Source organism: Echinops telfairi, unplaced genomic scaffold (genome assembly GCF_000313985.2).
Source record: "Echinops telfairi isolate 266 unplaced genomic scaffold, ASM31398v2 ScPeMD7_7436;HRSCAF=8474, whole genome shotgun sequence".
Taxonomy (NCBI): Eukaryota; Metazoa; Chordata; class Mammalia; order Afrosoricida; family Tenrecidae; genus Echinops; species Echinops telfairi.
The window spans coordinates 1,664,367-1,685,340 of record NW_022111336.1 but is presented as its reverse complement, the minus strand read 5'-3'; the positions used below and the strand labels follow the sequence as shown (position 1 = coordinate 1,685,340).

The following is a 20,974-nucleotide window of genomic DNA, read 5'->3' as shown; positions in this document are numbered from 1 at the left end:
GGCATGTTAACAGGAGAGACTGGTCCCTGGAAAAGGGCAATGGCTTTGGTAAAGTGGAAGGGCAGTGAAAAGGGGAAGGCCCTCGATGAGATTGACTGAGACTGAGTAGCTGCCACAATGGGCTCAAACATGACATTTGTGAAGCTGGGGCAGGACTGGGCAGTGTTTCCTTCTATTGTGCATAAGGTTGTATAATGACACAGTGGGTACTGACTTGAAGACACAGAACAGCAACATCATTCAAATATATATGTGATATTTCATGTGATATATTACATGAGATATTTCCAGATCCTAAATATAAATGATCAGGTTTATGATGATACTACTAATTTAAAGTAAATAAAAGTGAAAACTAAAAAAATGAGTCATTTAATTTACTTCAAAAGCATCAGAACAGAACTCTGTCATGAGTCAGGGGTTCTCTGTAGTCAGAAATAACGTGTCAATAGTTTCCCTTGTCCTCTGCATCCTCTACCTAAAGGGACGCTCATCCTATGATTGCAAATGAATGATATATTTGTAGATAAAAGTATAAAGATTAAATAGGGAAGAGTCTAGGCAATTTAAAATTATGTTCAAGGGAAATCTAACCTAAATTGTACACACTAATATGTTGGCTGTTGAAAAGCATCCTGAAATAAAGCTATGGAATCACTTTCTTCACTATCTGTCTCAAGAGTTGATTTGATATACACCAAGAGTCATAATAAATGTTACCTGGATAATGTTACCTGGAAATCCAAGTCACTAACCACCTATCAAGATACCGATAGGCAATTTTAGGTTTCCAACTGGCTCTCTGACCCTGAGTTGAATGTCCAACAAATGAAAATGTAGAACACCAGCTCTCCGTTGTCTATTTATTAGCTGACTGATCTACTCATTCATTCACTGAGTTATTGGCTAAATCAACTAACACCAAACGAAAGCCAACTACATGCAAGATACTGTGTTAAGCAGTAGTGGAGGACTGGGGTGCTCAGCTAGTGAGGATGATGTCTGGAATATATTCCTTAAAGCCTCTTCCCTATCCATGGGTGCACTGAAGTGTGAGGGACACTGATAACAAGAAAGAGATGCCAGTATTTCTAGGGGAATACAATTATAGGAGGCAAATTTGATTTATTTTTAATTTTACAAGATCTCTTGGGAATCATTACTGGGTGGAGTAGTTACAAGATACTTAAAATTTAGAATTGGAGATTATATTGCCTACTTGTGATTCAGGTTATTCAAGGTCAAATGTAATAAAATAGAAATTAAACTTCCATGTGAGTATATTGTTCAGCTTGAGAGACAGTGACTGGCTCATTCAAGCCAAAGTGATAGGATTTTGCTTTGAGGTACTTCACTTGAAACAAAAAACAGTTGGTCATAGGGGACTTATTTCGTAATAAATTCACTACCTAATTGCCTGCCTATTCATGGTCAGCCACAGGCTAACCTGAATAATAATTCAAAACCAATATATCTCATTTGTGCTGTCAGGGTCATTTCACTAAATAAAGTTCAAAAATCTAATAAGCTGTCTTAGATAGGTATTCATTTTCTCAAACAACACCTATATTACAAAATCTCTACAAGTCTTAAATAGGCCCTGCTGATAGTTTCAAATTGTATGGGTGATTCTATTCAGGAGCTTGATTATGACTTTCAACACTATAGGCAGATGAGGGGGGTAAATATGGAAATTGAACTGCATATTCTTAAAGAGTCAAAGTAAATGGTTTATTTTCTCAATGCTTACAATCCCAAGAATCATATGTGCTTGCTGCCCCAGGTTCACGTGTTGGTCCAAAAGTTTATTTGTATGTTTGTTGTTTGGTATTAAAAGCACGTGTTTCATTAAAAAGCAAACACACACCCCCACCCCCCAAGTCTGGGTTCCCAAAACAGGAGTGTAAATAGAAATATGTGAAGTTCCAAGAGCCTTGCTATTTTCAGGGTGTTTTTATTTTTTTGAATGCCTACACATAGTCCTTTGTCTTCCCACTGCTCCAGGCCTGATAAAAAGTGTCTGGCTAATCTTGGGCAGGTTCCTTCAGGACCATTCAACAACACCTGAACACCTGCTTTATGGGACTCTGGGGATGGTACAAAGCGACGGATGAATACAACACACTTAGCACATTACATGGTTCATAAAATGCCATCAACAATTTTTAGGACAATGACTGACTTTTTCATAGCGATTTTCAATAATCCAGAAGCGAACAGCTGCAAAGATCATAATAAGGCTCTCACTCAAAGCAGTGGTCAGGACTCAAACGTTAGCTACAGCAAAATCAAGAAGCCCGATTCCCTCCTGAAGTGTCTATTTGTGAGGACCTTTGTCTTTTTATTGGTTAAAAATTCCTTCCTCAGATGTGTCTATACGATTCTGGGCCCGAGTGAGGTACTTACGAAAATACATAAACAGCAGTCTTAATGGGGGAATGGTAATCATAGTAGATTAGAATACACCATTGGCTGGCTGACTGGCTGCCTGCCTGTTGTCAGATATTTGACAAGGTACTTTCACGTGCTCGACCGGATTTGATCCTTGTGGTGGCTACACTTCCCCCCAGACTGGTCAACTGTCCATTAATCAGAAAGGTTGTGTCTAACTTTTAATAAAATAGCAGCCTCATAATTCTTTATCATCCCCTGATTCTGATTTATTTTTCTTCATGGTGTCTATCAGTCCCAAATATTTTACTACCTATTTGTTGGTAGCATTGCCTATGACGGCAGGTGGGTTCCAAGACAGCAGTTAGTGTTTGTTCCTGGCTGTGTCCCCAGGTCTGGAGTGGTGCCTGTCACCAGACACGCAATAAGTGTTTGCGGAATGCATCAACGAGCTATCCTAGGTGGTGAACTGTTGGGAAGTAATGAGCAATCTCAAATAAACTAATAAAATTCCCAGTGTATCCCTGACCTGATTGACCTGGTAAATGATATGGCTGACACCTAAGCCCAAGCCTGTCTAGCTGAAACGCTGAGGAGTTTCTGTTAATTCTGTGTATCAAGCGGTCAAGCTATCTGTTCTTTCTGTATATTCTAAAACCACATAATAAGGTGAAATTGAAACTATAATAATGCAAAACAGAAAGGACCCAATGTGAACACAGGCATCTATGGAGCATCTGTTGTTATGCAATGCTGCATTAGGGATGAGGTTTCTTAATGTCACTCAATATTGATATTATGCACTTACGAGCAGCTGGCACTCAGTGCAGCGACATGAGAGCGGACCCAAAGGATCACTTTGATTTTCTTAGCATCATTCATGCACACCACTTTTTAGTCAAAACGTTCCCGTTCTTTTACCCTTCTGCGTAGCTAAAATACAATTTATACCCACCAAACATGGCAAATTGACTTGTGTCTCTCTCAAGTCGTCATTTCCCTATGAAAACTTCTACCAAGGAGATACACATAAAGTCAAGGCTTCTTCATTTGTTTGCTTCCATGACATTATTTTGCTTCTATTTTGGTCTGCATGAATCTTCACGTAGAACACTTAGTTATACTATAGATCAGTGTCCTAATGATGTTTAGATTCTTGTGACATTCACCTCTTTTGTTCTGAGAGGTTAAACATGGTCTCCACACAGCATTTCCCCAAGTGCTTTCACTTTACAAACACCACAAAGATTGCAACAAAAATCTGAGTGGGGAGCAAGCCTGGCACTGTGATCTGACCTAAGGCAATCTCTTCTTACACAATTGTCTGTGCTTTTCTGTGGCTAGCCCTCACTGTCCGTGGTTTGGGGGGGGGGGGGGGAGCCTCGCCCTCGTGGCCCTGTTCCTTGATTGAAATGAAAGCACACATCAGAAGAAGGGCTGCAGACATTTATCAACAAGCAAACTTAAAGAGGCAGCCAACCCAATAAAGTCGCATGACTCTTTTTAGAGTGGTCCAATGTCATTTTGCTTCAGAAATTCACCTGAGGCAACTTTAATGCCACTAGAGAACTAATTTAACCCGGAGACTCCAAGGAGCCAGGCAATCAAGCCACATCCTGAAATAGGAGTCAAAATTCTAGTATTTCTCAGGTTAAAAGATGACACCTTATTAGATTTGTACACCTTGTTCAAAGAAAGGAAGGCAGTGTCTCTAAATCATTTTCACTGGAATACACATGGGGAATTAGACCAACTAATATCCTAGTGAACATTCTAACACTCTAATGAAGAAACACAAATTTCACACAAGAACGTTATAGTTGTTAATTACTCTTGAGTCAATTCCAATTCATGGTGGCTCAATTCATAGAGTGGTGCTGCATTTTCAATGCTGTGGCCTTTTAGAAACAAATCAGCAGGCCTGCCTTCTGAGGTACCTCTGGGTAGGTTTGAACTGCCAACTTTTCCTCTGGAAGTCCAGTACTTAATCATTTATGCTGCCCAGGAACCCCTCATACATGAAAAGCCATTCTAAAACGACAATATGAAACAGCAAAGCCCGTGGTCTAGCTCTGTGATACAGAGAACCAATGGAGTTGTCGATGGTGCCTTTGGAAATTCTTGCTACAACGGGCTACTTGCCACCTCCACAGTTTAGCTTAAAGGAAGTGACATGTACATGTACAACCTGTCATGCTGTCAATGTTGAAGTATTTTAAATAAAATCGTAGACATTGTAATAAGTATGGAGGAAATATACCTTTGGGATGCAATGGATATATTGTCCCCCTTGGAGATTTCTGAAGCCTATTAACATAGAGAATGCTCTGAGATATCATATAGTAGAGACAACTGTTTAACTTTGTTCAACTCCAGGGGATTCCAAGCTTAAATCCTGAACATGATCAGGCAACAACTGAAATTGAACACTATTAATATTCGATGCCTTATTATTGCTGTTCAGACTCATAGTGACAAAGATAAGGAAACACTGGCTGATCCCACGCCATCCTCACAATTGCTATGTTTGAGCCCATTGTTGCAAGCAGTTTGTTAATCCATCTCATTAAGGGTCTTCCTCTCTGTTGCTGCCCATCTATTTTCCCCCAAAACCATTTTATTAGCAGCTAATCCAGACATCATACCATTCCACATTTCAATCACATCAAGTAGTATTATAGAATTTATATCACAAGGAGTTTGGAAACATTTTCTTCCTTCTTGAATTTTTTGATCTCAGGTCCCCCATATCCCCCCACCATACCTATAGATTCACCTATCCTGGTTTTCATACACTGGAAAACATAAACATACACATAATGAAGGGTCAAGAAGGCTACCGACAATGGCACAATATAACAGAGATAACCCTCATTTCAAAAACACACACACATAATAAAAATCAGATCAAGCCCAAAGTGAAACAGAGGGGAGATCAAGTGACAAGGTTTTAACAATTAAAGTCATATTTATCATTTGAATCTACTATAGTCATCTCTCTCTCTCTGATAACCAGATTATCCCCATCCCTCAACTATGGTTAGAAGGAATCCACTGGTGGTGCATTCCCTGTGTAGAGCCTGCAAATATATCTTGGGTTTCCAGAATCTCACAATTGAAGCTCTGACACTGTTCCCTCTTTCAGACTTGAATTATATATAACTTAAATCCTTGGATCACAGATGTTGGTGTGCTTCTTCCTTGTGGACTTAGTTGAAGTCTCACTTAGATGGTTGCTTGTTTGGAAACAAGCCTTTAAGACACCTAATGCTATTCTATCTGAAATCCAGGCACCATGCACTTCCTTAGCCACACTTTGCTTTAGCACCCATATCTTCTGTGTTTCCTTCATGAGGGTGAGTGTCCAGCAGCTTCCCATCCATTTTAGCACGATGTAATTTTGAACTGGTCTCTCCAGATAACTTGTCCAAAGTACAAGTGAGATCACATCTTGCCATCCTTGCATCTACGGGGCATTCTGGCTATATTTCTTCCAAGGTAGATTTGTTTGCTCTTCTGACAGTGGCTCTAGAAGTATGGTCCCCAGACACGCAACGCCATCAGCATCACCTAGAAACTTGCGAGGTAAATTCTCAAGTCCCACCCTAGATTTAATAATTCAGAAGCACTAAGGGTGGAGCCCAGAAATATGTTTTAACAAGCCCTTCAGGTGGTCTGCATGAAGCCACTGGAAGAAAAATGGAACAAAACCAAAGAAGAGCCATTCTGGAAACTACATTCCTGGACCTTACCCTATAAGCTCATTCAGGAAATGTATCTTCTTCATTTATCTCACATAAAATTTTCTCTAATGGGAAAGCCAGTTCATAGCTTTTGGAGGCTTTATCTGACTTATGAATTTTAATATTATTTCTCATAATTCTTTTTATGTTTAACCATTCTTATTTGTGGGGGGGGGGCTATAGACACGTAGGTGGTGGGATTTGTAATTTACTTCTGGCCTGAAGTCCAAGACAATAAGAGAGGAAAAGAGGTCATAATCTAATTAACTTTCGAACTAAAGGAACATGGTTGCTTTCTAATTACACTTAAACCGAATAAAACTCCACCCGTAATTAGAAAGGTACTCTGATCTATTTAAAGGTTTCAGTGTGTCAGCTATTCCATCATCATCATTATTTTTTAACATTTATCCTAAAATGCAGACTCTATTTTCAAAGTGCCTTGAAAGATGTTATTTATCTCTCATACCACAATTGCAAAACAGGTATTTCATAGGCTCCTCCAAAGAGATGCGGACCGCCTAAGGCATTCACATTAGGTATCATGAGTTCATGGGATTTGACTTCTTGGTCTTTGGTAATTGTATTTTTTTCAACCCTCAGTTCAGTGGGTAACATACATTGCTCCTTCTTTTCTTCTCCTCCTCCTCCTCCTCTTTCCTTTCTCTCTCTCTCTCAACTATTTTCAGGATCCATAGGTAACCATAGCAATCACCTGGATTTGCCTTAAAGGGTACTAAATTCTGAGAAACAGTTCTCTGGAGAGTCTCTCAGCAGCATACAACAGTTTTGTCACACAGCATTCTGAGTTTTACATTTGTATCTCACCAACCATGTGCAAACCTGCAGTCAATAATAAGTGTCTACCCATAAATATTGTTTCTAACATACTGTATGGTTTCTGCTTCTTAAGGAATGGCTTCTTCTTCCAATAAGATGCATAATATACTTCATGGGGAAAAAAAACCCACAGACAATAAAATGAAAATTAGGCTGCCTTTTTGTTTTACAACATAAAGTTGAAATTAAACGTGTCATTTTTCACCAAAATATTGTTTCCCATTACTGGAGAGGAGTGATGGGCCTGAGGGGCTCATGCATTACAAATCTCCTGTGCTTTCGAATGCTAGTAAATCACTTGCATGTTTTGCCTATGGTAGTTTCTGCCAAGCTCAGCGTTTATTTGCTTACTGCTGAATGCAGCCACCTAAATCATCCATCATGTTTTATAACCAACTGTAGCTTTCCATTTCATACACCAAGGAACTTGCACATTTTAGGAATGGGAGAGGTACCTTTTCACACCTAAAAGTGCCATGCATGCAATAAACAGTACCTGAATTTTGTAAGAGAAGAAAGTATATTTGCTGACACTAAGAACTAAGAGCTTTGGAAATCAACCACCCATATTCAGGCTCATACATGACTTGCCATACGACTGTCTTCTCAAATGCGTAGATTATTTTAAATGAGTTTCAGTGAATTTATGGTTATGAGTGGACCAAGACTAAACATTTCAGGTTGATGCTAAAAGAGGAAATATCACATCAGGGATTTACTAGCTAGGGACAGGTTTGTTTTGCTTTCTTCTTCCTTTTTTCATTTCCTCTCACTGTCATTTTAAAGCTGTGGTTGGTTGTCATTGCTTTTGAGTCCATGCTGACGCCCCTGCGTGTGGATTCGAACTGTGGCATTGAGTTTTCAAGACGGACCTTTCTGAACTCAGTGATCAGCCTTGTCTTCCAAGGTGCCTCTAGGTGGGTTTGAACTGCCAATCATCCAGCTACGAGGTGAGCACTTAACTGTTGTGCCACCCAGGAACACCTCTTCAGTTCTAGTCCCTTCGAAATGCTGTCACAAGTGGTATTTTTTGAACTCGTGAAATCCAGGCCGCTTGAGTGTTTTTTTAATTGTTGGGGGAAAATATCTATAAAATGATGTTTGCCAATGCAACCTTTTTGAGTGTAGGAGCTAGCAACATCAATTACACTAATTATGTTGTTCAATACCCCCCACCCCAACACATAATCATTGACAAATTTTTCATCCCCATTTCTGCCTTATTTTTTATTGCCAAGGAAATGGGGCTGCCTGGGTTTATTTGAGGAGCCCTGGTGGCATTGTGAGTTACGCATTGGACTGCTAACTGCAAGGTTAGCAGTTCAAACTCACTAGGTTATCAGAGGGAGAATAGTGTGTCTTTCTGTTCCAGTATAGACCGACAGCCTTTGAAACTCACAAGGGCAGTTCTATCCTGTCCTATAGGGTGGCTAGGACTCAAAATCCACCCTGTGGGCTTGATTTAGGCTTAGTTTAGTTACGATGTTCCTATTAATTTGACCAGTTTCAGCTGATAAAGCGACAGCTAGGTTAGCATGCGATACCTCCTTCCGGCTTGTTTTGTCCAAGTCTTCCTTGCGGGTTCCCTGCTAGATCAGCGGTTGCAGTGGTTCTCAAGCATGACTGCAGATTAGAGTCCTCAGGAGAGTTCATGAAAATACAGATGCCTGAAGTCTGTACTTGAAAATAGTGATTTTTAAAAGCCACCCCTCCCAGCCCCATGATTTGAATGTCAAGATCTTCTTAGAAAGAATACAAAGCAAAGACAAAGCGACCAATGTCTCTTCATTCTATAGCATTTCTTGTGCTTGTTTTCCCCTCAAAATCGCTATATTTGAGATGATCATATTTTTTATTCACTAAGAAGAATTATTTTGTCCACTCTGTTAAGGAAATTAAAGAGTATTTGTCAAAGGTCATTTCCATCCACAGACACTTAAAAAGCGAAATCCACATTAACTTCTCGACTCCCTAGAAACATTTAACAAAAAAACAAAAACAAACTCTTCTGGAAAATTTTCAGACTATGAATAGTCCATTAATTTATCTTTTTTGTCCTCCTCCTTCAGTGTTTTACCTGTGCAGGATTTTAGAAAATGTTTAAATCAGAATATTGCAAAAGCCAGTTTTAAAAAAAATGGTAGTGCTCAAGGGAGGATGTCCGTTTTTGGTGTAAGCAAGTCACCACTGGTTTTTATAGTGCATGGCATAGGCTTCAACGTATTATTGTTACGGTTTGCATAACTTTTAGGCATTGGACTGCTAACCAGTAGTTGGCAGTTCAAATCCACCAGCCACTCCATGGAAGAAAGATGAGGCTGTCTGCTTCAGCAAAAAATCTGCAGTCTTAGAAGTACTGTGCAGGGTCGCTCTGAATTGGGATGGACTCGATGGCAGTGGTTGGGATTTTACATGTTTTCTTTACACTCCTTCATTATACACACTTTTGGACCGAGAACAATGAATTTCTCCACATCATATTGTTAATGTCACTGGTCTTTGGAGCTTCTCAAAACATGTCTACTGTGATGTTGATTTGATCGAGAATGCCAAGCTTGCTATTTTTTGTGAGGTATACTGATTCAAAACTAAGCCATTTTCAATATATTAAAATAATTATATACTTCACAAAGTTAGTCAAACTAACTTTTTCAAATTTATTTGTCAGAACTTTAGTTCATAAATAACAATTAGGATTTGCTCATAACTTGTATCATTTCCAGACCTCACTACTCACATACAATACTCTCAATGATGCTCGTTTTTTGGCAAAAGGCCTTTTAGTCAAGCTCCCAAGCTATTAAAAGGGCATAAAATAGATGTAATTTAAAATATCATTTTAGAAGACATTAAATGACTGTTTAATGTCCTTTTGAATACTTCTTTGTCAATTGTGATGTGATCCCAGCATCATCAGGAGGCAAGAGAAAGGGAAGGATCTAGATGAATTCTAATGTTCTAATTAAGATGACTCAATTGTGTCACCAACTGAGACAAAAAAACAAACAAACAGGAAGAGAAGCAGTTGAGCGTGTGATCCTTGTGACACCTCCAGGCCAAGATGGCAGTTGAAAACTAAATGCTGGGCTAGATGGAGAGTTTCAAGGGCCATCAGTATATGTTAATGCAGCCAATGAGATTGTCCATGGAGCATGTAAAATGAGTAGAAAAGCAGCCAGTTTAAAGAGACAAGTGGCTATTTTTGATTAGAGAAATAGTGCAGGTGTACAAGGAACTAAGCTACTTCAAGATAGCTAAACGGAAAAAAAAAACCAACCCAAACTTCTGGAAGGTTCGATTGATTTGGAGCGTCAACTGCAGCTGAAGAGGGTAGCATGAAAACTGTCCACCTGGGGTGAAAACATGACTGTAGGGGTGAGCACATTTCCGTGGCATGCTCATGGTTGTGTTCCAATAACACTTGGTTGGTGATCCCTTGTGATGTCACTCCAGGCTGGGGTTAAGATGAGGGCGCACAAACTACAGACACACTGCATTTAGGAGTCGGCCGAGTCTTGCGGAGAGAGTAGGCAGATACAAGACCCATTAGCCCAATATGGGACTTGAACATTGGGAAAGTCTGGAGGCACATTCATATCTAAAGACTAATCCATTGGGCGCTAGTGGGGCCAGGTGTTCTCAGACAAGAAGTCTAAGAATCAAGGTCATTAAAAGAAGAAGAAAGTAACTGACCGAAGGCAATATATCCTAGATCACAACTTTATAACTAATAATATGATATTGCTGGTATTTGGACACTCTTGAATTACAGAATGTGAATTGAATATGTTTTAACATAACTTATTTCTCTCTCTCTCACTGTGTCTCCACCACTCCCCCCCACCTCAAAAGACATATGGTCCCAGGGTCTGAATAGGGCCTAAATTTAGAAATACACATTCAGATGTACTGGATCAGTGGCTGTGAATTTATGATATTTAAGCAACTGATGATATACAGAGCCTATATCACATGCCAAACACTTTATGGCGCACCATGTGCTCTTTTTCTCCACGGAGACCTAGTGTCATTTTCCAACTAGGTTGTAAATTCGTCAAGGGCATTTTAGTGCTCATCTTAGATTTCGACAAAGCACAAAGCCCGTTTTGGAGTACCAGTAGCAGACAATCAATTCCCGATCGATTGAAGATGAAAGAAGCAGAATGACGATGTTATTCTCCATACAGAGAAGTTCGATTTTCCTTAAAAATGAAGGAATCAACAGCCTTTAGCATCTTCAAACTGATAAAACTTTTATTTTAGCAATGCTTTGACTAGACTAGAACCAATGGACAAACATACGGGGACATCGCGATTTGATTTGCGTGGTTGTGTTCTGCATTTCCTTTCGTGTTTTCGAGAGGGCTCAACCTTTGGAGGTGTCTTTCCCTTTCACCATTGTAAATCCGAAGGGTCGTTTAAGGGTAGACAGACTTATTTTCTTCAACCTCCTTGCTTTTCTTAGCAGTGAGCTCATGGTGTGCAATGTGAGGGCAAGATTATTTGCAGTGAAGCTGAATGGAACTCCAGATCCAAGTGCTCGATTCATTTTCTCTTTGCATAAAAAAGATGTCATTGCAGAGATGGGTTGCTAATTTTCAGCTGTGCTTTTCATGTCTTTTTCCCAAGATTTATATGATCACATTGGGAGAAGCAAGCAATTTATATTACCTTAAGTAGATCTACCGGGATACATTGTTAAATGCTGCTAAAAGAAAGATTGCATATAATGGTCAACATAATGTTACCTCTATGTGTGTTTATGTATATGAATGTATGTGTAGTTATAACTGTGTTTATGCAACTCACAAATTCATAAATTATTCACCTTGGTAAATGGCAGAATATCAGTCTAGGGCTGTTTCTGGTCCACAACATAGGTGCAGTGGAAAAATAAGAAGAAATAGACTTTGATACTAATTCCCTGGACAATTTTGAATTCCCACAATCTGTAAAGAGGGAATGTTGGTTTTGTTTGTTTGTTTGTTTGTTGTAATGGAACTGATTTGGTTGCAAAATTTTCCTGAAACTCTACCCTTGCTGCTATAGAGTCAATGCTGATTCATAGCGACCCCCTGTGGATTTCAGAGACTAACCATTTCCAGAAGTAGAAAGCCCAGTCTTTCGCTTGGCCTGCGCAGCTGCCGGGGTTTCAAACAGCCAACCATAAGTATTGCAGCCCAACAAATAACCACTACACCACCTGGGCTCTACGAGGTTAGTTAAAAATCAAACCAAAAAGCCTACTGCCATTGAGTTGATTCTAACTCATAGTGAAACTTATAGGGCAGAGTAGAACTGGCCCTTGTGGTTTCTCAGGTTGTAAATCATTAAGTTAGGAAACTGCCCCTTCTCTCTCCCATGGAGCAGTTGGTAGGTTCCATCCAATGATCTTGAGGTTAGTATCCCAACACTTAAGGTATGTGGCTACCAGGATTCCTTGGCTAATTATGATGTTTATTTAGTCCACTTAGTGTGACTATTTGTATACTTTCCTGCAGAAATATTAATGATTGATTATGAGATGCTGCCTCAGAAGTTCTGGGAATATTAAATACAGTACACGGTGTACATATAAACAAACAAAACCCCCAAATCATTGTTAATGAGTCGAATCCGACTCACTGACCTTACAGAACAGAGTAGTACTGCCCCTTTGGGTTTTGAGACTTTAAAATCTTTACAAGAGTAGATAGCCTCATCTTTTTTCCTAAACCACTGACCTTGTGGTTGGTAGCTCAGTGCGTAGCCCACTATAACACCAGGGCTTCTCATGGTATATGATTTAATTAAATATGGAACACTTTTGAATGCAAAAATCACTGTACAGCAACTAATTGTTGATGACCTCAGAAGAATGGCTAATGCTTTCACCTTGTCCCTTCTACTCTGCGAAGTACTCTTAGGCTAGCTGTAGGGTACCCAGAGTGTCAGGGATTCTGCGATCTTGAGCCAAGAGAATGGATTCATTTAGGACCATCGCCTAGAGTGGGTTCACATTATAAAAAAACACAAAAACTTAAAATCAAATCTCAGGTACTCAGAATATCTTCCTTTTTCTTTAAAAAAGTTATATAGCTTTGTGTTTTCAGTGCAGTTTAGGCTCCAATCCAACCATTTCTACCCAAGTTGTTTAGTGACATGCGTTAGATTCCTCACAATATGTAAATGTTCTCATTATTTCTGTTCTTGTTGTTTACTTTTGGAATCTATTTCTTGAAAACAATAAAAAGAAAGAGGAGTTTCCAAACTAGTGCCAGAGTTCCTAACCTGAAGTCCCAAGATTCCCAATTCACGGACTAGGCAAACTTCCTAAACTGTGTATGAGCATTGTGCAGGTTGTATGCATGTAGATATATGTACTTTTTTAAGAGAGAGAGGATGCATAGTGCTCAGTTCATTCCCTCCAGGAATCTGTGTCCCAGAGGGGATTGAGGTAGTGGTGGTGGGAAAATAACACTGCTATGGTGGACCAAAAACCCCATATACTTTCAGAAGCAGTTAAATAAGAATAGCTTTCATTGTGTGAGCAATTACAGAAGGCAGATGTTATACTATGTGCTTTAATCCTCCACAACAAATCCACGAGGAGGCATAGGTGAATAACACAGTGACTGGGGGATTAATTTAGTACCTTAAAATTTGGGTATCCAAAATATTAAATTTCAAGTTAAGAAGATAGTATTATTTTAAGAGTTCCACTTCTCTGTACCACATCATTTCCACCCTCACTGCCGTTGCAGTATTATTTACCCTTGCGAAAACAGGGGATCATAAAATCTTACATAAAGTCTTATCCTTCCTAGCCTGTTATAAAGAACAACTGCTTGTTGGAAAGTTCGTGGGTGGGATCAAAGCCCCAGAACTCTACATCTAGTCTTGAGTGAATGACTAAAAAAAAACCCAAAAAACTTTCAAAAAATCAAAACTCACTGCACCATCAAGTAGATTCCAGAATTACCCTTGTGGACTGCTGAGACTAACTCGTTCTATATCATTTTTATTGTGTTTTCAGTGAAAGCTTACACCGTAGATTAGATTTTCATTCCACAATTTCTATGCAATTTGTTTTGTGATATTAGTTATAGTGTATTTCAATCCAAAAGAAAGCAGAAAATAATACTAATAAACAGAATAAATTAAAAACGGATTAAACGAGAATAAATGAGTTGATGTTAATTTTTTAACTATATCTGGAATAATTCTTTCTCTGATGTATGAGGGGGTACCTGCCCAAAATAAAAACAGAAAAAGGTCCACTGGGCGCAGCTTTCATAGTATACATTTTCTCACTGGGCAAGCATCCAGTTCCTCACTGCGAGTTAGTGCTCTGGCGTTGCCTAGGAAGGTTCTTTCTGGTAACAGAATTTTTCTGCAGAAGCAGTTTGGCTTGAACCTCATTTTTTGTGATGGCCTATTTAAGAGAACCGCGTAAGACTGACATTTTGTTTCTGCTCAGGAAAGATGCCGCAGAAACTGTTGTGATTTGGAACACAGATTGCAAGGGCAGCACTATGGGAAAACTCAAGTGTATGAGTGGTTTCCCCATTTCAAAAAACGATGAAATGTCAATTGATGACAAACCTCATTCTGGATGTCCGTCAAGTTCCAAACGAATGAAAATGTTGACTCTCAGTGCATCTGGAGTTCATTCCACCAGGTCAGACTTTCATCAAGCTTTCTACTCAGAGGTTCTGAAAAGAGTGTAACAAAGTGCAACCAAACAAAGGCCTGATTTGGCAGACAGGAGATGGTTCACGCAGCCATCTCCGTGAGCCAGTTTGTGGCAAAAAACAGCATGGTGCTCTTGCCCCATGAACCTTACTCTCCTGACCTGTCTCTGTGAGATGTATTTTTTGTTTCTGAGAATGAAGAGGAATATGAAAGGACAGTGAATTGATGATGTAGAAGAGGTGAAGAAAATAAAAAAACAAGGACGATGCTGTCAACCATTTAAACACATGAGTTTGAAAAATGTTTCCAGGAATGGAATTACAGATTTGACAAATGTATTAAGTGTGATGGAGAGTACTTTGAAGGTGACAAGGTTGTTTTATTTTTTATTTTTTAATTAAATACGTAGTTTTGAAAAAAAAATTCTGATTTTGGGGGGTACCCCCTCACACTTATAATGCAACCCTGCTCAATACTTACCCCCCCTCCCCCCGAATAGATCAATGAAGATAGGAGTGCTATAGCAAAGTGTGGTGAAAAAATCAGATGAGGCCTTGCTGTCGGAAAGAATAGCATCTGAGGTCTTAAAAAGCTCGTCTTAAAACAAGCATCCATCTTGTGAAGTGATAGCTGCACCCACACGGGAGAACCAAGGATTGGGTGAGCCAAGGATTGTAAATAACAAAAGCCAAGATCCGAGGACGGAAAAGGATTAGAGCTTAAATTCTGAGCACTCAGTTTGCAGCAGGTTATGATGACAGTGAAAGTCGAAAATCCATTGAAGACACCCCAATGGAGAATAAGCCCCCATGAAGACCCACAAATGATTGACTAGGATTACAAAAAACCCTACCCACAGATAAGGTACCTAAGAAAATGAATTAATGGAGGTTGTAACTCTTTCTCCTGAGCTGTAGCTAGTGATTTCAAACTATTCGTCTTCCAGTTGTCAGCCCAACTATACCTACAATACCACCAAGACTCCTCATAAAGACCTTAAATATCCCTATCATACCTGAAAATTACCAATTAGTTAGTGTGACCTTAGTAAAAATGGAGTACACAATGGGGTTTCAAAAAGTTCAGGGAAAAGTGGAACTGAACAATAACAAGAATCTCCCACGATCTTTAAAGCCTTCTCACACTTCCAGATGTAAGAATGAATTAGTATCTGTCCTTTACACAGGAGCTGTGTAAAGGAGCTGTGTAAAGAGTCTCAGAAACTCATGGGGGCAGGTCTACCTTATAGGGTCTCTATGAGTTGGCATCAACTTAATGGCAATGAGTTTGCTTTTTTGGTTTGGTCTCATATACCAAAATACTTTCATGGATCTGCTCCTACACAGAAATGAAAGGACACTCTTCCTACTAATAAAAACTCACTACCCGGAGTAGTATATGCAAAGCCCTGTGCGAATACTGTCTTTGTGATCTAGTAATTTTGTTTTTGCTATTTTTCCCCCATTACAGTTTAAATAACAATTTCCTAAATTCACCTATCTTTCTGTGTCTTTACTGTATAGGATAGAGGATATATTCCAATGGTGTCTCAATAGTAGCTATGCATATCCTATAGTTGACAAAGGCAGATTTAAAAAGATATACAAATGCTTGAAATGAATAAATAGATGCTATAGAAAAGGAGTCCTGTGACACAGTGTGTTATGTGTTGGGCTGCAAACCACAAGGTCAGCAGTTCTAATCCACCAGCCCGCACTGCAGGAAAAAGGGGTGTATTTCTACTACTGTAAAGAGTGATAGTCTTAGAAACCCACAAGGGCATTTTTGCTATGAGTTGGAATCAACTCAATGGCAGTGAATATAGATAAATGACAAAAAAAGAGAGTCGGTCAAAAAGAAGAAAATCTTCAATGAGATGGGAGGACAAATCAGATAAAACCATGGGCTCAAATATAGAATTGACTGTGAGGATGGTGCAGGATAACGTCTCAATGTGTGGTGCATAGATAGGGTCACTGTGCTTTAGAACCACTTGAAGACACCTAACAACATAGAGAAACAAATTCTCCCCTTTTTAATAGGACTGACCATGTATTTCTTGTTCATGCTAGGCATTTTACTGATGTTTTATACACGTGACATAATTGAATAATTACTACCATGATGTGGTAGTTACATAATCTCATGTCAACTTGAGGGTATTAAGAGTGAAGGTCTAGTTTGTCAATCAGGTCACAGCCTGATGATTCCTTCTTGTGGGCCTGGCCTTCTCTTGAGGATTCTGGGAATTTCCTCTCTCTGCCTTTGTCTTCCTTTTGACAAGTCACATGGAAATTTGCTGAGACCTTCAAGAAACCCCTCTCTCTGCTTCACTTTCCTGCTACTGAGGAACTTAGAGAGTTGGAGGACCCATGTGGAGACCCATGCCCAGCACTAAGATGCTTCCACCGCCATTAAACCCACAAGACTTTCTACCCACTGGCCTGTGATCTTCATGCATTCAGCATCATTGAATTTACTGCATGAGTCTGAAGAGGAATTTGTGGATTAGTATTGGACATATGGGCTAATACCAGACTTAAAAACTTGATCTGAAGTGGGCTGGGATGCTTTCATTTTCTTTCTTTAAAAAAAACAAACACTTTTATTGGGGAATCTTACATCTCTTGTCACAATCCATATATTCATCCAGTGTACCAAGCACTTTTTCACATATGCCGCCATAATAATTTTCAAACTTGAACCCATGATATCAGCTCCCCAATTCTTCCCCCTCCCTCCCCCAGATGTGTTTTTAATATACAATTGTTCTTCCAAATAAAGCTCCTGCCTATACATGTATGAATGTCCCTGGATTTGTTTCTCTAGTAAACCCAGTCTAACACACATGGTAATTTCAATCACTTCATATGTATGTGAAAGTTCTATATTTAACAAGGAAGACCAAGGAAGAACCAACATATCTGATTTGTGGTTCTAGCAAAGAATTTTGAAAGTACTATGGACTTCCAAAAGTGCAAACAAATCTGTCTTGGAAGAAATATAATCAGAATATTCCTTGGAACGGGGCGATGGTGAGACTTTATTTCACCCACTTTGAACATGATCAGGAGAGACCAGGTTCTGGAAAAACAAAACAAAACATCTTGCTTGGTAAAATAGCAGTTGCAGTGGAAAAGAAGAGATAGACCTTCAATGGGATAGAGTGACCTAGTGGCTGCAACAATGGGCTCAAACATAAAACAATTGTGAGGATGGTACAAGACTGGACGGTGTTGGGGTTTTTTGTACACAGAGTTGCTATGAGTCAGATCCAATGGAGTGGTACCTAGGGATACCATATTAAACCCAACACCTTGCTGTAGAGCTCATTCCAAATCATGTCTTAGAGAGTCGAACTGGTCCCCAAGGTTCTCTTGGCTGTAACAATTATTGAAGCAGATCACTGGCCTTATGTTCAGGTCACTGGTTAAATTTGAGCCGTTTGATTAGTAGTCAAAGACTACTATAGCAGGCATGCATTAAGATTTTCTCTAGATAAGTGAGAAAAATCCATCCGAAAGTAGAAAAGTAAATCACTGTCAAGTCAGTTAGTAAACAGAGGGAACTGGAATTCAAATGTGACAAATCTGACTCCTGAGCCATGCTAGCCCACAAGCCTGTCTTTGGGTGCCATGCCAATTCTAATGAACAGCATTTTGCCCAAACCTCTGCCAATTTAGCAGGTTACAAGAAAAAATATGTAATATGGATCATTTAATGCTAAAGTGCCTCTAACCTTTTCAACACCTTCCCAACTTCATCTTAAGAAGCCTCTGTCTCATAGGTTAAAGTCACCCTGCCGTGGTCACTCGGACTCCATAGCCCTCGGCGCTGAGGTACAGAAAGGGGATGTGTTCTTTGAAGTTAGCGTAAAGGAAAAGCCACAGAAAGTCTTTGATGCCCTCACATAATTGTCACGCTTGTAAGCTACTTACGCCAGTGAAAGAGCCTGGGACAGTGTATGAACAACCTTTCTCCTAAGTAAATGGAAGGTGACTGTCACTAACTAGAGACACATTTCAGAGGCAATTTAGGTGAAGCCCGAAAAGTCACCTTTTCTGCCTCAAAAATTGAGAAGGAAGATGAGAGAGAGCCCCAAGAGAAAAGGAGGCTGGAAGCCAGGGAGCGTGAGGGGCCATTCCACTGTGCACACCATACAGAGGACAATGCAATGTGGTTTCATGGTGTTTCATTACTTCAAAATGAAGGAATCCAAAATGCATCCTATCATGTCATTCAAACTCTCTAGCTAGCTCTTTTTTTCTCAGCAATTACAGTGTTACAATAGAGTCAAATCAGAAAATAGAATAGTAAATAACCCATGCCTTTGGGTGCATGGAAAAATATGGATATGCCAAAAGTTCAGAAATTAGAGCCGGTACATTAATTTCACAGGTTCCCGCTTGCTAACAACACACCATCAGAAACAAAAACAAATGGTTACATTTAGAATAGCAACTGATGACTGGTGATAACTAGAACAAAAAATTGAAAGGGCTTATAATGAAGTTACTCCCAATGTTATGCTTATTTTCTTAATATGCTCTTCGTTATCCTGACTCTTGAAGTTCAAAGATTATCCAAATAAGCAAGGGGAAATGCAAGAGCTAATGTAACCCGTTTTAGTTAATATTAGAGATGTAACTTTTTTATTTTAGGCCTTTCTTGCGTGTTTTTAATTGGCAGCTCAGCACTTTGGCATGTCCTTCTACGATTTCCAAATACAGTTCATTGCATTTTGTCTCTGAACACGCCTGAGGCTTTTCACGCTCCAGGTTGAGGTTCACCATGATGCTCAGAGCATCTCTCCTGGCCAACCCTCATGTTCCCTAGAAGGCCCAGCTCGAAAGGCATCGGGATTGGATGTTTAGTTGTAATGGCCTCCTTTTATAAAACAGATTTTCTTTATAACGCAAAGCCACACTCCCTGCCATCAAGGCATTTCTGACTCATCGTGACAGTAGAGGACAGAGTAGACATGCCCCTGTGAGTATTAGAGACTCTAAATATTTATGGGAAGACAAAGCCTCATCTTTCACCCACAGAGCAGCTGGTGGTTTCAAACTGCTGACCTTGCAGCTAGCAGCCCAACACACAATTCACTATGGCATACTAAAGAAACAAACTCACTGGCATTGAGTAGATTCTATTTCATAGCCACTGTATAGGACAGGTTAGAAGTGCCACTGTGGGTTTCTGAAACTGCACATCCTTATAGGAGTAGAAAGCGTCATTTTTCTATAGTGGAGAGGACGGTTTTTTCCAACCGCTGACCATTATTTCTCCAGGGATCCTGTGTCATATGCTATCCTAATTCTGTGCCATGATTATTTGCTCTTGGTGGTGGTGATTTTGCTTGAAGCTTTCTGCAAACTTCCACAGAGCTGCAGACTTCAATTCTGCTTCTTCTGGAATGTTTTCTTGTTCTTGAAGAGCTCAGGAAGTAGTTGCTAAAATGAATCGTGGGAAACTAACACCTCTTAAAAATTCGAGCTAATAAGCATTAGCATTAGCTGAAACCAACAAGGTTATTCATCAGTTGAAATAATTCACTACCCAAAACGCTTTATCTAAAGGCTGGCTAATGAGTTTAAGGTGCTTCCCAAATCTCTTTACTAGTTTGTTTCCTAAATCCATAGGAGAATAAGTGTCATCAATGCAAGATAAACTCTGACCTAAATCTTGATAACAATGTCAGGACATCGGTGTCCCAAGGAAAAGGGGATGGCTTGAATGAAGAAGAGACCAAAGTCAGATGAAGGGCCATCACTCCCTGAGGATGACATCATCCCAGCATTAGCTGCCAGAATTTCAGACTGCAATACTCCCTGATTAGAGGGGGTGAGGTCAAATGGCCTAAACTATGAGAATTTGAGAGAATGTCCCTCACCACTCCTTTCTCTTCTCCTTAATTCCCTAAACCAAGAATCCTTTTGATCCGCAATTTAGTCCCTTCAATGGATATATTCATTACAAGGGAGTACCTTGTTCAAATGATTGATGCTAGTTATCTTACAAGATTCATCTCCCATTTCATTTAATGAATCAACATTCGGGTTTATAAATCAGTTTCTGGCAAGCTGACTTAGCATTCATCACTTCTCTACAGCCTGGCGGTCCCGAAGTGAAAAGAGTCATTTATGTTTTCATTGCTGTAAACCTGAGGAGTGGTCCCTGGGCCTGTGGGAAAAGTGCCAATGAGCTATTTCTCTGTGACTTTGAATCTAAGCCAGTAGCTCATGCAAAAAAACAAAACAAAAACCAAACAAACAAAAAAGCATGCTAAGAGCCCGTTTTAAGGTTTTTGTTGGCTATAATATGTT

The 20,974-nt window shown here is 39.6% G+C and overlaps 1 protein-coding gene across 1 annotated transcript in view; it reads right to left on the bottom strand.

Moving 5' to 3' along the window:
* The window catches only part of IL1RAPL1 (interleukin 1 receptor accessory protein like 1), a 143,028-nt gene extending 123,587 nt beyond the window's left edge, over positions 1-19,441 (bottom strand). The window contains exon 1 of the mRNA XM_045298668.1: positions 19,321-19,441. Within this exon, the coding sequence (XP_045154603.1) occupies positions 19,321-19,441 (121 nt within the window). The remainder of the gene's footprint in view (positions 1-19,320) is intronic.
* Between the last annotated feature and the right edge of the window lie 1,533 nt (positions 19,442-20,974).